At 53.6% G+C, this 13,259-nt stretch overlaps 5 protein-coding genes across 5 annotated transcripts; 3 read left to right on the forward strand and 2 right to left on the reverse strand.

Annotated features, from left to right (window-relative positions):
* The first annotated feature begins 1,418 nt into the window (after window positions 1-1,418).
* On the forward strand, window positions 1,419-2,539 carry CONPUDRAFT_84588 (uncharacterized protein). Its single transcript, XM_007774814.1, has 3 exons — window positions 1,419-2,345; window positions 2,404-2,440; window positions 2,496-2,539. Exon 1 carries the CDS (start codon window positions 1,841-1,843, stop codon window positions 2,129-2,131), a length of 291 nt encoding a protein of 96 aa, XP_007773004.1. The 5' UTR covers window positions 1,419-1,840; the 3' UTR covers window positions 2,132-2,345; window positions 2,404-2,440; window positions 2,496-2,539.
* A 2,460-nt stretch (window positions 2,540-4,999) lies between these two features.
* CONPUDRAFT_168441 (Rpa49 subunit specific to nuclear RNA polymerase I) lies at window positions 5,000-7,303 on the reverse strand. Its single transcript, XM_007774815.1, has 9 exons — window positions 7,007-7,303; window positions 6,698-6,950; window positions 6,440-6,635; window positions 6,093-6,385; window positions 5,783-6,035; window positions 5,564-5,722; window positions 5,373-5,498; window positions 5,285-5,310; window positions 5,000-5,228 (listed from the first exon to the last, which is right to left on the reverse strand). The coding sequence occupies exons 2-9, from the start codon at window positions 6,819-6,821 to the stop codon at window positions 5,095-5,097; spliced, it is 1,311 nt and encodes a 436-aa protein (XP_007773005.1). The 5' UTR covers window positions 6,822-6,950; window positions 7,007-7,303; the 3' UTR covers window positions 5,000-5,094.
* Window positions 7,304-7,315: 12 nt separating this feature from the next.
* On the forward strand, window positions 7,316-10,631 carry CONPUDRAFT_146442 (SET domain-containing protein). The gene is made up of 13 exons (XM_007774816.1): window positions 7,316-7,657; window positions 7,774-7,888; window positions 7,940-8,026; window positions 8,080-8,203; window positions 8,254-8,429; window positions 8,489-8,592; window positions 8,646-8,731; window positions 8,790-8,894; window positions 8,954-9,061; window positions 9,113-9,238; window positions 9,304-9,360; window positions 9,419-9,955; window positions 10,008-10,631. The coding sequence occupies exons 1-13, from the start codon at window positions 7,429-7,431 to the stop codon at window positions 10,533-10,535; spliced, it is 2,382 nt and encodes a 793-aa protein (XP_007773006.1). The 5' UTR covers window positions 7,316-7,428; the 3' UTR covers window positions 10,536-10,631.
* A 21-nt stretch (window positions 10,632-10,652) lies between these two features.
* Window positions 10,653-11,454, reverse strand: CONPUDRAFT_84590 (uncharacterized protein). Its single transcript, XM_007774817.1, has 3 exons — window positions 11,282-11,454; window positions 10,933-11,179; window positions 10,653-10,877 (listed from the first exon to the last, which is right to left on the reverse strand). Exons 1-3 carry the CDS (start codon window positions 11,384-11,386, stop codon window positions 10,831-10,833), a joined length of 399 nt encoding a protein of 132 aa, XP_007773007.1. The 5' UTR covers window positions 11,387-11,454; the 3' UTR covers window positions 10,653-10,830.
* A 187-nt stretch (window positions 11,455-11,641) lies between these two features.
* Window positions 11,642-12,324, forward strand: CONPUDRAFT_84591 (uncharacterized protein). The gene is made up of 2 exons (XM_007774818.1): window positions 11,642-12,046; window positions 12,117-12,324. Exons 1-2 carry the CDS (start codon window positions 11,717-11,719, stop codon window positions 12,240-12,242), a joined length of 456 nt encoding a protein of 151 aa, XP_007773008.1. The 5' UTR covers window positions 11,642-11,716; the 3' UTR covers window positions 12,243-12,324.
* Window positions 12,325-13,259: the final 935 nt, after the last annotated feature.

Here is a 13,259-nt window from a genome sequence, read left to right on the forward strand (position 1 = left end):
AAGCACCTCGCCCAGACTCTGTGTCCGCCAATCTCGGGGGGGCGCAACCACCGTCTTCCACGAAGTACTCCTTTCCATCGCTGCTCGCCTGCAGCTCGCATCAGCTCCTGCAACCGCATCGCCATGACGTCTTGCGCTGAAGGGTCGCGGCATCTTACATAACAATCTCAAGGCACAACCTAACTTTGTTTCAGAAGACAGGCTGCAGGCGAGGACATCACTCAGGGATCACATCGACACCACAAAGATGCTCAGGGACCAACAGGGACCAACTCAACGACGCCCCGGACCGGCGGACACGCGCCCGCTCGTCGCAGCCCATCGTGGGAAAGACCGGGATGACAACGGTGAGGACCCTTGATTCACGTTGCGCGCCAATGTTGACGCGGACGCCCCGACGGTCGAACTTTAAACAAGGCGCCACTGGCAGTCGCATGTTATCCATGTTTTTATATTCCGGTGGTCGGTTGTCATACTGACCTCCTTCTAGGAGTACGCGCGTTGCCGCGGTTCGAGAAACCAGCTCAAATCGACCCCTGGAAGCACCCTCTCCTGCCACAATACTGACCAACGAAGTGTTAATCTTCGCGGTTTTTAGCCTCTACACAGCGACGAGGTGTGTTATCTGGATTGATAATGAGTCCAAGTCCAAGTTTCATCGTCTTGGTTCCAGCCAGTTCACCAAATACGGCAACTCTAAGGAGTACATCGATCATTCAACGCTAACTTCGTCTTTAATAAAAGTGATGGCAAAGTTGCTGGCAAAAAGGTACGCAATGCCGAATGGTTAGTACAAGTACGGACCATTGCTCCAAGTCAAATCCTTGCCGGAGGTCTAGAACATAAACTTCTTTCGTGTTTCCGAGTCATAAAGCCCGGCTTAGAACTACATGCCATTGCAGGGCGACAGGGAGATTTTAACTATTCTCCTTCGGTTCATATATAAATCAGCCACCTACAGTGAGTAGACGTTGCCGACACAGTTATTATTGAGAACCGAAATATATTACGCAAAGAGAAAAATAAACGAGACTTTTTATTCACGTCTAGCTAGGACTACAAAACAGTACTTAGTGTACAATGACTAGCTTCATATCTTGTGAGACGCTTCAGAGACACGCATCAACCGCCCAGCGTCTACGGCAGAAAGACCTCGAGGATCCTGTTCTCAGCAATTGCTGGTACAGGCATATGAACAAAGGGACGTACATGTCAGGCGCTCGCAGAACAACCGGGATCGTTCCAAAAAGATTTAACGAGTCCGATTCTCAGCATTTGCTGGCACAGTAGAGAGAGAGTTTGAATACATCGTACCTGTATCACATCCGGGAAAAAACCTATAAAAACCCTATGAACAAGCGAGGTTAGTGTAAGCCCTCGGACTCGAGAGGAGTAAAGCGTACCGTAAAGAAGGAAAGGGAACATTGGCGCCGTCGCAGCGCCCTTCTTGAGGTGGCTCTCGTGGCCGCTTGAAAAATTCCGCTCGCGGGCGTCGGAGTCGTCAGAGATAAAGAAGGTAATAAGTAAGCAGAGAGAAGCAAGGGAAAAATTGATGCTGGCGCTCGCGGCCGTTTGATGGATGCCAAGGCACTGACGAGATTGAAACAGGCAAAGAGGAAGTAGAGGAAAGCAAAGAGAACAAAACCCGAAGATGGCGCTCGCGGCCGCTTAGAAAGCAGGGAAACTTGAAGAATGGCACTCGTGGCCGCTTGAAGTAAGCCGCTCGCGGGCGTCGTCAGTAGCAACAAGAAAACAGAGCAAACGAAGGGTGCAAGAACCAAAGAAAATCAACACAGTGTCTTCTAAGCCGCTCGCGGGCGCTCGATGTCAATGGCTCTTGATGGCCACGGTCGGAGCCATCGTAGGCGTCGACAAGAAAGTAAGGTCGCCAGAAACAAGCCACTCACGTACTCAAAGCCACAACAAAAGAAGAAGAAAACACAAGCTAAACTCAGCTGCAGAAGATCTTCATGCCGCTCGCAGGCGCTTGACGTCCAGGACTCTTGAGGCCCGCACCGATGGTCGCAAAGAAAGAAAAAGAGAGAGAATTAGACAACGAGAACTTAATGTACCTTCGGCCCGTCGCGGGCGCTTCAGCCGCTCGCAGGCCACACCTCAAGAATACGGCTAGGATGCGCAAAGACGGAAGCAACACTCAGATACCAACGTCAATACACACACCAAAGTTATCGATGCTTCGGCCACTCGCGGGCGCTTGCTGCTAAGCTGTCGCCACTAGCCAACCTTGATGACCCGTCGCGGGTGTCGACCTCTAAGTCAGCGAGTCAAAGCAGACGAACGCATACAGCCAGCAGAACATAGACACGCCACTCGCGGGCATAGAACTATAGAGTAGGCAGCGTCAACACGGCGAAAGACTCGACAAAGGGGAGACCTACTCACTCAAAGCCAGTCAGAAGCCGTCGTAGATACCTTGCGCCTAGAAATTATAAACAATCAGTGGCATCGCCGGCGGCGGCAACGCATATACACACCTTGACCAGGTTGAGGATGGGTGCCACCGAGAGTACTAGACGCGTCCTCGAAGGGAGAGAAGAGAGTGGGAGGGAAGAAAAGCTGAGAGGAGATGGGAGAGGAAGAGGAAGAGAGGATGGGGGACAAAGCGAGGGAGTGGCCCTCTCTTTATACCGTTTCAACAGGCGGGGGCTGGTCAAGGTCGAAACGCGTCAAAGGGAGCCGGGGTCAATGCCACAGTCGGAAACGGAATCAAAGTCCGCGTCATCACCACACCCCTTTCAACTTTCACAAACTTTCACCCCTTCGAACTTCGCTGTCATTCCATTCCGGGAATGCAAGCTGCCAAATCGGGAGGTCTTTGTGGTCTCCGAACCCCCCGGCGCTTGTGCTGCCACTAGCGACCAGTGCCACCCGTAATATAACACAAAGGGTAGCTTGTCATGCTGTGGAGTTCGGAGCTCATTTTCGCTTTCACTGCGTGGTCCCTGTGTGTCGGAGTTTCTACAATCCAACAAAAACGAGGCGTTTGCAGGTCCATGCTGTTAAGCTTTTGTTGCCGCTCAGGGTGGCTTCACAATTAAGTTCCCGGTTAAGTTTCCCGCACAGCAACAAGTCGTATCTCCCTCCTTCCTGAGGATATGTCTAATATTCCAGACGCGAGCGGGTGAGAGAAAACGCTGCAGCACGCTGGGCGGGCAGGGACATCCTTCGCGAGATAGTGGCAAAACCAGCTTCCCGGGACATGCAGGGTCGTACTAGTTATTGTCTTTGGCAGCCGTGTCTGTCCAGAATTCCAATCCCAGGTCAAGCGAGGTCGCGAGAGCGGGGCGTTGACGCAAATCTGACCGAGGTAAATTGCCAATCTCTTTTATTGAAAGCGTCGAACCTGAACCCGAATGCTGATCAGCCGATGCGCCGGCCAGGTACTCCGCCACCGCTAACCCAGACGCCAGGCCTGCAGCATGCCACTCGCCGATTCGACTTTTCCAGAATCTTTTGTCCTTGGTTCTCTTCCCACACACCCACAAATCGCTGCGCCCCATCACGCTCGACGCCGTATCCTGTCTTGACAGAAAATTTGGGGGATTGGGGTCTAGACGGCACGCGCATCAGCCGTGGAGGTCAGCATGGCCCTGGCGCACAACCATGCTTTCCATTCCAGAAACACTTGATCGCAATCTATGAGAATATGGCCGTCGCTTCTCCAAACAGACGCATGAAACAGCTGTAGATGTTACGCGATCACTAGTCCCAGACAAGCCACGACCTCGTTTAGTACACTTTATGTGTAAATTACCCAGCATTTACGAGGACTCCCTCGCGGGCTCCTCACTTTTCCCACTTCACCTGGCTTTCTCAATCTTGTCCCCGCGGTTAGTCTGAAAGGGATCCAACAACGTTAGAATTTCTCCTGTGCAGAGACAAATATGTACTACCCAGAATTGCCCATCTCTTTCGCCCGTCCGTCTCCGGGACAAAAAGAAGCTTCCGTCTGTTTTCCGACGAGCCGCCAATCGGCTAGGTCATCGGGCGCTGCAGCCATTACCCCGAAAAACGCTCAGGGCTGCCCGAAGAAAATATCCCCAGGCTCCAATTGCGTAAAACGACCTCCGAGGCGGTCCTTGGTGTACTCACACGAGCTTGCGGCTTCCGAGAACCAACCGGACTGGCTCACTCCCTCGAGAACTGGGTCATGACCGCTCGATTGGATCGCCGATCCGAAAAAAAGGGGCGGCGAGGTGTCAACCCATCTTATCTTCGCCGAAGCCTAGGTCTAGGGTATCACGGAGTCATCGAACTTGTAGGAGGCGGGTACCAAGCCTCTGGGCTTACCCTAACTCTTCAGCGGTCCCCTTGGCAAGGATCCTGTCAAGGAAGTTCACAGTTCCTTTGAGAAGGGAGCATCGGTGGCACGTTGGCAATAACGCGATACACCCACCTATGTGAAGACGTGCAGAAAGACACCCTCGATGAAGTCGATGCTCGCAGCTGAAGCTTGCTATTGGGGGAGAAGGGCCGGTTCCTGTATCCGCACAGACAGCTGTTTGTTGACGACTGCCCGCATCCAAGAAAAAAAACGGCTTATCAGACCGACACGCCAGTCATAAATGCTAGGACAAATAGATGCCATTCATGAGCTCGTCTCCGAAGGAAAAGGACGATATATTAATGTGTTCTTCCGGTGGGTGAGGTCGGCAACAATTGATGGTCGAGAGTCCTCAAGGCAGGTGGTGCGCTAAACCGATCGTGATTTTACGAGCCAAGGGATTGTTGCCAACGCCTTTTCTCACCCATATGTGCGCCCGAAATATTTGGTCGTAACAGTGCCACCGAAAGGATGCACAGCAGGCAGCTCCAACAGCCCGGCACACATGTTTCATATCGGGGTTAGCTGGGTGACAATGCGCAGTCAGGTAAGGCGTTGGCTTGTTGGACCATATGGACGCGTGTATATGTTATGTAGAAAATATTGGGACGAGTCAGCCTGGACTTAGCAGATCATAAAGGCGATAAGGATGGCGAGGGAGTAAGCAAGCAAGCAAACAATATAATTTGCAACGGCTGGCAAGGACCAATGAGGCTCTTCAATACATGATCTAGGGTAGAGCGGGAATGTTACGCCCGACGCTTCATCCTCTGCTTTGGGAACTCCAGCGGAGCACTGAGCACTGCTCTTTTGGTCTCGGCAGCCGAGTCAGGCAAACCCAGACGTTTGAGGTCCGACTGAGTAAGTTTGTTGATGGTGCAACCTATGCGACTCGTCAGTAGGGAGGCCAGGGTATGAAAGAGAACAGAGCCGGCGCACCTAGCGACTTAAAGAGCTGGTTGATCCTGTGCAACAGAGGAAGTCTGGTTAGAGTCGTTGACGGCGTGTTCACAGGGTGATAACTCACGTCGTAACTGGTTTTTGGAGGTCAGAAGCAATGAGCGTCGTGTCCGACGCGAAGTCGTCGACGCGGAGGCAGAGGGCAAAAGTGTGCGCGAGCAGCAGCGTCTCGGAGCGCGTTGTCGACTGTAGTCTGGTAGCGCGGTATTAGCAATTAGCAATGGGCTCAGTGAACGTGATGACAGCAGGGAAGCGTACTTCGTCGCATCTCTACCGCTCTCAGTAAATCGGGATATGATCCCGTCTATGATGATGCTCGGGACCTGAGGGAACTTCTCCTGAATAGCACTCCTGTCGACGCTCCGGAAGGCTGCCTGCCTGAAAGCAAGTAGCGTGGAGATATAGAAGAGGGTCCGTCTTCAGGTAGAATGAATGAGAAAGGCGTCTTTCGAGGAATAAAATGCGAAGCAGGCTCACAGGACTGTCTTGTTCGGGGAAGGAGCCGCAAACGCCTGGTTCAGGTGCTGGTTTATCCAGTTCGAACGCCTGAACGGCAGCAAGCTCGTGCGTTCCGACTGGGTCTTAGCAGCCGTCATGGAACTAACAGAGATGGACTTCCACTCCGCCTCCGGTATAATGTTATGCAAGGGGTAGATGTCTTGCGGAGTGAGTGCATCGGCGTTGTACTTGGGCACCAGTCTCGCGCTGTCTGCGGACGCCTTGGCCTCTTCTACAAAGCAGATATGAATAAGGTTGATGGTCACGAGGAAAGGAAGTGGAATCGTACCCTGCGTCGGCAGGGACTGCGTATTGGCCGCAATACTATCTTGGAGATAGCCAGCAACATCACGCATGGCTGAGACATCGACCTTGTTCCGCTCTTGTGCCCGGATCGCGGCCTGTGCTTTCTTGGTCCCGAACGTTTCGCCGAGAGCGGCGCGTGCCTCGAGTCGCTGCAACGCGGATACAGGCGCAGGTTGTATGCTCTTAAGAGCTTTAACCCGCTGTGTGAGGAGGTGCAAGGGTACGGGGCGAAGGGTAGTGGTTCCTGTGCTTTTGCGATGCACGGCGACATAGTATCTAGTTCCAAGGTTCAATGGACTAATAGCATTCAGTAGGATCAACTCGACACACCTGCTGCCAGACGATGCCTGTCGGGTCTCGTCTGAGGAGAAGAACTCAACCGCATCGGTCTCCCCGGCGATCAACGTGGGCATCTCCGCGAATGATGTATCCTCTTCGTCCTCTGTTTTGCTCTTGGATGTCCCGTGAGATAGTTTGTAGCATTTGAACGATGTAGTTTTCGAGGGCTTGACGGAGGGGAAGTTGGCTGTGATGTAGCCCCTTAGTCAACCCAAGGTTGTCCGCAACCATCACAGCGCGCAGACTTACCCAGGACAGGGCCCACGCTCGAACTTGGCTGAGAGGAGAGCGTCAGGGATATTTTCCCATCTGCGGCGCCGCCATCGTCGTTGACGTCGCGCTTGCGCTTTTTCGCGGAGGAGGGAGGGGCCATTTGCCTGACCCGCGGACGGCGCGAAACTTTTCGGATTGCCGAGGCGCGCGACGCTGCGCGCTCGCCCCAGTCAATTGGTGGACTATATACTCCTTGAAGTGCTTCACACTGTTGCACGCACGCTAGCGGGTCAGTGCGCCCTCTGTACAGCAAGTCCCCTAACTAACAAAATTCTGCCATTGCAGGCCTTGACTGGCTCCTGCTGTAGCCAAACCTACTCGTGGACGACGGTGTCTTACTTCGCGACTGTGCGCACCTCTGAGCTGTGATCACCCAACCCATCGTCGACGGAGACACTGGCACCGCCCCCTTGTCCGCCACCACCATGTCTCACACCCCATCGAGCGAAAGCCCAAGTATGTGTCTCGTAATCCCCAAGACCGAGGATGTAAAGCCAGACCCAGCAAGCGCCATGTCGGAAGATATCAAGCCCGACCTGCCCGCCTCCACGCCTCAGGAGGAAGAGAGCACCCGCACACCCGCCCACGTCACCCCTAAGCAGGAGGACACCAACGGCTCCAAGCAGGACCCACACAACCTCTTCTCCCCACACTCGCCCAAAGCTGAGCCCAAGCCCGAGCCCGAGCTCAAGCCTGACCCGTCGCCAATGTTGGCGGCAAAGAGTGAGCGCTCAGAGTCTAGTACACCAGTACCCGTAGAGCCAGATGTAAAGCCCCGTCCCAAGGGCCCGCAACTCATAGGCGACCTGCCTCGCGCAGAGGCGGCGGCCATGAGCACGTTCGTAGAACTCCCGGGGAACCATTACCAGTATGGCACCCTGGGACGGGCACGGGAGGCCTTTGAGGGCATGGCCTGCGATTGTCAGTTCGAGCCAGGTTGGTATCTACTCCTTCTTTTCTCCTCCGTAGTACTCCCAGAGTAGTCTCTTTCGAGACTACCCTCCGTTTTACGTCTGCTTGGTAGTTGCCCCAGCGCTCACATTTGCCTGCAGGCGTCAGCGACCCCTCGGACGCATGCGGACCCCACTCCGACTGCATCAACAGGCTTACGGAGGTGGAATGTATCCCAGGAGAGTGTCGATGTCGAAATTACTGTCAAAACCAGCGGTGCGTATCCCTTTAGTGCGTTTGGCTCCCTGCGACTGACAGTGTTCCCAGCTTTCAGCGCAAGCAGTACGCAAACATCGAAGTTGTCCAAACGGAGAAGAAGGGATTTGGTCTTCGCGCAGGTTCAGACATACCAAAGTACGTGCCATCCGGTGCCTCGCCTACTGGTACATCCTCAACCATCGTTCTAGGGACGCTTTCATTTACGAGTACGTTGGCGATGTCGTGAGCCACCCGTCGTTTCTGAAGCGCATGCGGGAGTACGCGGCGGAGGGAATACGGCACTTTTATTTCATGATGCTGCAGAGTAACGAAGTACGTCGGCCTCTCCCACTGCTACCTGTTCCATACTGACCTTATTCCAGTACATCGACGCGACGAAACGTGGAGGCAAGGGGCGCTTTGCGAACCACAGCTGTAATCCCAACTGCTACGTCGCCAAGTGGACGGTCGGGCCCCATGTTCGCATGGGCATTTTCGCCAAGCGGGCCGTCAAGCGTAACGAGGAGCTGACGTTCAACTACAACGTCGACCGCTATGGGTACGTGCATTCCTCGCCTTGCAATGTTTTACATGTACAGAAATTGATGTTCGTCGTAGTCATGACCCACAACCATGCTATTGCGGCGAGCCACAGTGCGTTGGCTTCATTGGTGGAAAGACCCAGACGGATATTGCGGGCATGGATGACCTCTACCTCGACGGTAAGCCTCTCCGTACCGTCGCCCTCTCCAACACCTAGCTTAACATACCCTAGCCCTCGGTATCTCGGACGAGGTCGAGAAGTACGGACTGAAAGGCAGCAAGAAGAAGAAGGGCAGAAAGCTCGACGAGGACTACATGGTATATCTCACGAATTTTCTTGGAAAATTTCCGCGTGCTGACGTAAGCGACGACATAGCCGGAGCTCACGCCAATCCTTCTCAAGGACATCCCGAAGGTGGCGCAGGCGGTGCGCAAGACGCCGAGCAAGAAGATGCTGTTCAAGCTTTTGACAAGAATAAAGGTCGGTTCCGATTTTACATGCATAGGGATCTACTAAAAATTGCTGATGTCAATGGTTAGCTAACCGAGGACCAAGCTGTCCTTCGCCAGTTCATGCGATTACGTGGGTTTAGTCTCATGACGAATATATTTGAGGACTACGAAAAGGAGGAAGATATTGTCCTTACTGTACGTATGCTATTTGGACTATTATCCGCTCAGGGGCTCATAGCCTCTTAGGCGCTCGAGTGCATGGTCAACTGGCCGCTCATCCAGCGTAACAAAGTGGACGATTCCAAGATTCGTATACCCGTCCAGAACTGTCTAAACTTGGAGAACGAGACGATCAAGGGGCTCGCTCAGAAGGTCTGAACAATGTTCTTAATTGGTCGAGGAATTGCTTACAATTTTTTAAAATAAAATAAAAATAGCTGCTTGATTATTGGGATACGCTGGAGGTGGCCTATCGCATCCCCAAGCGAATAGCTGTGCGTTTTTATTTTTCTCATATCGCGCTCGAGGGAATCACGCTAATATCCCTCTTAGGATGGCGAGATCGTCGAGACCGAGACAGTTGTCATCAACCCAATCACATCCCAGCCGTCACTCAAGCGCGTCAAGGTCGACCTCACGGAAGAAGAGGAGCGCGCTCGGCTTCACCTCCCTACCGCCCGCGGTTGGCAGCAAAAGGCGAACGTGGGCCTTTCGCGTGCGCAGTTCGTGCCCCCACCACCGACGCCTCCCGCAGTCGTGCCGCCGCAGATGGAACAGAAGAAAACTGCGGAGCAAATGCGCATGGACATTGCCGCCGTCATTGCACAGGCCAATGCTGCAGCAGAGGCCGAGGCCCGAGCTCAGGTTACCGCGACGGCGGCGAAGCCCCCACCTATCGAGCCGAGGAAGGAACGCAAGGAGAGGAAGGAGCGCAGGGAGAAGAGGGAGAAGAAGCGGCAGAGTGCAGAGGAAAAGGAGGCGGGCAAGGAGAAGAGGTTGATGAAGCTCGTTGGCGCCGTGGTCGTCAAGTGCATGTCGAAGCATTCGAAGCACTTTGACCGGGACCAATTCAAGAAATACGCCAAAGAGGTGATATTTTTTTGTTTATAATTATCACCTATGCTCAACCGTCATTCTGCAGCTTACGCAGGTGATAACGGAGAAGGAGAAAAAGTCGAACAGTTACAAGGAGAACAAGCTCGACTCGCTCTCGGAGGAGAAGACAGCCAAGATCAAAAAGTTTGCTAAGGATTACATCGCCAAGGTCATCCGCAAGCTCGACAAATCGAAGCTTAAGTCGTCGTCTTTGACTTCTGCCTCTGCCACCGCCTCGACGTCGCAGACGCCAGCGCAGGAACAAAATACTCCGGAGCACGAGGGCGGCGGCGGGAATGGCGGGATGACAATGTCGGTGGAGAATGCGCTGGAGATGGACGAGAGCGATTCGGAGCCAGAGGACGCGGACGGCGACGCAGATGGGGACGCAGCTATGGCCGACCCGTCTAGTGTTGACGACGATGCACTGCACTCACACTCCTCGGATGATGTCGCGCCTTCCCCGATTGAAGGTGTCGCACTCCCAACAGGCATGTCCGTTACCCCACTGACCCCGCCCGATCCAGAAGAAAAGACGGGGGACGCGGATGTCGAGATGCGCTCGGATTCTTAGATTAAGTCTTGCGTGGATTATTGCTTGCTTTGCTTTCTTGCCTTCCGTTTATCGTACATACACCTCGTTTGTTGTTATTAGTATATTAAGATACGGGACCTTTTTGCTTGATGGAATGTTACTTTGCGAATGGTTAATACGCTCGCTGTTGAACGTTGAACCGTAATGCCAGCTCTTTTCGAAGGCCAAGGACAAGGCTTTCGTCGACGTGATGGCACAAGAGCCTAGTGCATTCAGACGAGGAAGAGAATGATTGATGGTTGTCTATTATGGGCAATGAACAGCAAAACCTCGTCTACACAACACCCGACGCAGCTGGCGTGATGGCGTCCTCGTCCCGCCCTGTAGCCAAGATTGAGTAAAACTGTGTTCGTAGACAGACGAAGCATAGACGCACCTTCCAGGAACTTCTGCATGAACGACTTCTGCGGCCGTTGCTTGGTTTCGAGGAGAATGCCCAGAACGTGATCGGTCTGTTTCCAGCAGTTGAGCGTCTCCTGGAGGTCTTGCTGACTCTTGAGGAGAAGCACGTCGATGGCGCGCGGGTCGGAGACGTAGCGGTGCTGCTCGAACCTCTGCCGGATGGCGTGCCGAATTTCCTGGGGAGAGACGTTGATGGCATACAGAGTACAGACTTCGGGGGCCTATGCAGCAGAAAATACGGCGAGAGATGGATTCGGAGGACGGAGGGGCGGAGGTTCGGTTAGTCTCGGGCCAAGTCGACGAGGAGCGGGTTGGGGACGTACGGCACGAATCCAGTCGCGGTAGAGGTCAATGACGCGCATACGGCGTTCCGATGGGTTTCTCGATACACGCGTGGTCTGCGCGAGGCGGGCTGGGATGGTGGTCATGGCTAGCGGTGGTCCTTCGCGCCTTGCGGGACGGTGAGCTAGTGTACGGTGAGCAACTGGTCGGTTCTGGGATTTAGGGCAGGCTAACCGGTCACTAACGTCAGTAACGTGTCATTAACGTGTTAGTGACCAGGGTTGGCCTCGGGAGGGTGGTCACTAACCTCCTAGCACTATCGTATATTAATACCGAGCCCATTTGCTGGACGCCGGGCCGTCTTTGACAGCAGCTAATATACAGAAGTTGACATTGAAACAGTTGATGAGTGAACTTATGATTCGAAATCTGCTTCCACCAGAGGTCTCTGAGACGTCTGCTACACTCGGTTTCCAATGGATCACTCGACGCTTCAGCTCCTCGCAGACCTGCGATCTTATCTTGAAACTCTCCCAGATAACCTACCTATTACCTCAAAGATCAACTTCGCATACTACCAGCCCAACGACGTTGATATCAAAGACAAGGGTTATGAAGGGGCAGTGAATCATGCCCTTGAAATGGCCTTCTGCCCTCAAAGCCGACGCGATGGGCCGATTGTGCTCAAAGAGAGGGGACCTGGCTTGGTTGCAGTGGTAGATGTACTGCAAGACACCATCGCAAAGTGTCGAGCTCAGTCCGAGAAGTCATCCGACTCAGCAATCATGCTTAAGTGGGCTAGGGATCTGACGGAAGCGGCAAAGAATCAGGGTTCAACAGTGCGTCAATCATTAATACTATCTAGTGAAATCATACCTGATACATCAAGCAACAGGCCTTCACAGGAACCCTTCGCTCTACAGATCACGAGATTGCGAGTGGGGACGAATCCAGCGAGTCGGCAGCTCAACCAGCGAGGAAGAAGGCAAAGTTGGTAGCTGATGAGGGCGCTGCACTAGAGAACCCGGCTGTGGTCATGGCATGGTACAGAGCATGCAAGGTTATGAAGAAGCCGCGAAAGGGTGGTGTTGAAGCTGATCCGGACGTGCTTCTCGCGTCAGTTCCTGCATATCTAATCGCCAAAAACGACAAGGTGGTCTATCATTGTGCAGGTGCGACCCATGGCTGTCCTACCTTCTGGGTAAACCGTGCCAAAGGTCGGATATTCAAGCATGCCGTCGAGCAGTGTAAGGGGCTAGACGCTGAGCTGAAGGAGCGTATCCGGCAGAAGATGAAGAACGAGTCACTCGGGCAAAAGGTTGCTGACCATGACGCGAAGGCTGCTTCTACTGGTGTCACATCAGCCGTCACAGTGGTTCCTGGCGGAGCAGCGCTAGCAGCAGCAGAGCCCGCTGTCCCTAGTAGCACTACTACGCCCGCTGATCAAGCGCCGAAGGCACTTGGGCCGATGGCCAAGATTGCACACCAAGCCTACTGTACGGAGATCAAGGACCGCTTGGACTATGCGACACTCTTGTTTCTCTGTGCCTGTGGTGTTCCACCCACTGTTGTAGACTCTCCGGAGTGGAAGAACTTGATGAAGATCGCAAATCAGTACTACAGCCCTGCATCATCCACTACTATTGCCGACTACCACATCCCGCAAGAAGCTTCGAATGTCTCAATCTTGCAGCGCGATTACCTACGCAGCTGCTCCGACCTCACGATCTCGTTTGATGGCAACACCACACGTCTCCCCCAGTCTGTGTATACTGTCCATGTCACAACTCCCCGTGGCCTAGTCTTTTTCATGGACGGAGATGAGTCATCTCACCGCTCACACACCGGAGAATACATCTTTGGCGTGCTAGATCAGGTGATACAGGCCATTGGACCCAGTCACTTCCGTGGGATATCTTCCGACTCAACGGGTAATACTTCAAAAGCGCGTAAACTCGTCAAGGCAAAGTACCCCTGGTTCATTATTCTGCCCGATCCCTGCCACTGCGCAAATCTACT

The sequence above is a fragment of the Coniophora puteana genome (genome assembly GCF_000271625.1).
Source record: "Coniophora puteana RWD-64-598 SS2 unplaced genomic scaffold CONPUscaffold_13, whole genome shotgun sequence".
Taxonomy (NCBI): Eukaryota; Fungi; Basidiomycota; class Agaricomycetes; order Boletales; family Coniophoraceae; genus Coniophora; species Coniophora puteana.

What these genes read in the sequence shown, in the direction of transcription:
- CONPUDRAFT_146442 (XM_007774816.1), top strand. Translation starts at nt 7,429, where the DNA reads ATGTTGGCGGCAAAGAGTGAGCGCTCAGAGTCTAGTACACCAGTACCC. An exon ending in GGATGACCTCTACCTCGACG is followed by an intron (nt 8,593 to 8,645) that starts GTAAGCCTCTCC and finishes AACATACCCTAG; the next exon opens with CCCTCGGTATCTCGGACGAG. An exon ending in TCAAGAAATACGCCAAAGAG is followed by an intron (nt 9,956 to 10,007) that starts GTGATATTTTTT and finishes GTCATTCTGCAG; the next exon opens with CTTACGCAGGTGATAACGGA.
- CONPUDRAFT_84590 (XM_007774817.1), bottom strand. Translation starts at nt 11,386, where the DNA reads ATGACCACCATCCCAGCCCGCCTCGCGCAGACCACGCGTGTATCGAGA. An exon ending in ACCGCGACTGGATTCGTGCC is followed by an intron (nt 11,180 to 11,281) that starts GTACGTCCCCAA and finishes TCTGCTGCATAG; the next exon opens with GCCCCCGAAGTCTGTACTCT. An exon ending in CATGCAGAAGTTCCTGGAAG is followed by an intron (nt 10,878 to 10,932) that starts GTGCGTCTATGC and finishes TCTTGGCTACAG; the next exon opens with GGCGGGACGAGGACGCCATC.
- CONPUDRAFT_168441 (XM_007774815.1), bottom strand. Translation starts at nt 6,821, where the DNA reads ATGGCCCCTCCCTCCTCCGCGAAAAAGCGCAAGCGCGACGTCAACGAC. An exon ending in TCCCCGAACAAGACAGTCCT is followed by an intron (nt 5,723 to 5,782) that starts GTGAGCCTGCTT and finishes TTCTACCTGAAG; the next exon opens with ACGGACCCTCTTCTATATCT. An exon ending in CCAGCTCTTTAAGTCGCTAG is followed by an intron (nt 5,229 to 5,284) that starts GTGCGCCGGCTC and finishes CGAGTCGCATAG; the next exon opens with GTTGCACCATCAACAAACTT.
- CONPUDRAFT_84591 (XM_007774818.1), top strand. Translation starts at nt 11,717, where the DNA reads ATGGATCACTCGACGCTTCAGCTCCTCGCAGACCTGCGATCTTATCTT. An exon ending in TGCTTAAGTGGGCTAGGGAT is followed by an intron (nt 12,047 to 12,116) that starts CTGACGGAAGCG and finishes GTGAAATCATAC; the next exon opens with CTGATACATCAAGCAACAGG.
- CONPUDRAFT_84588 (XM_007774814.1), top strand. Translation starts at nt 1,841, where the DNA reads ATGGCCACGGTCGGAGCCATCGTAGGCGTCGACAAGAAAGTAAGGTCG.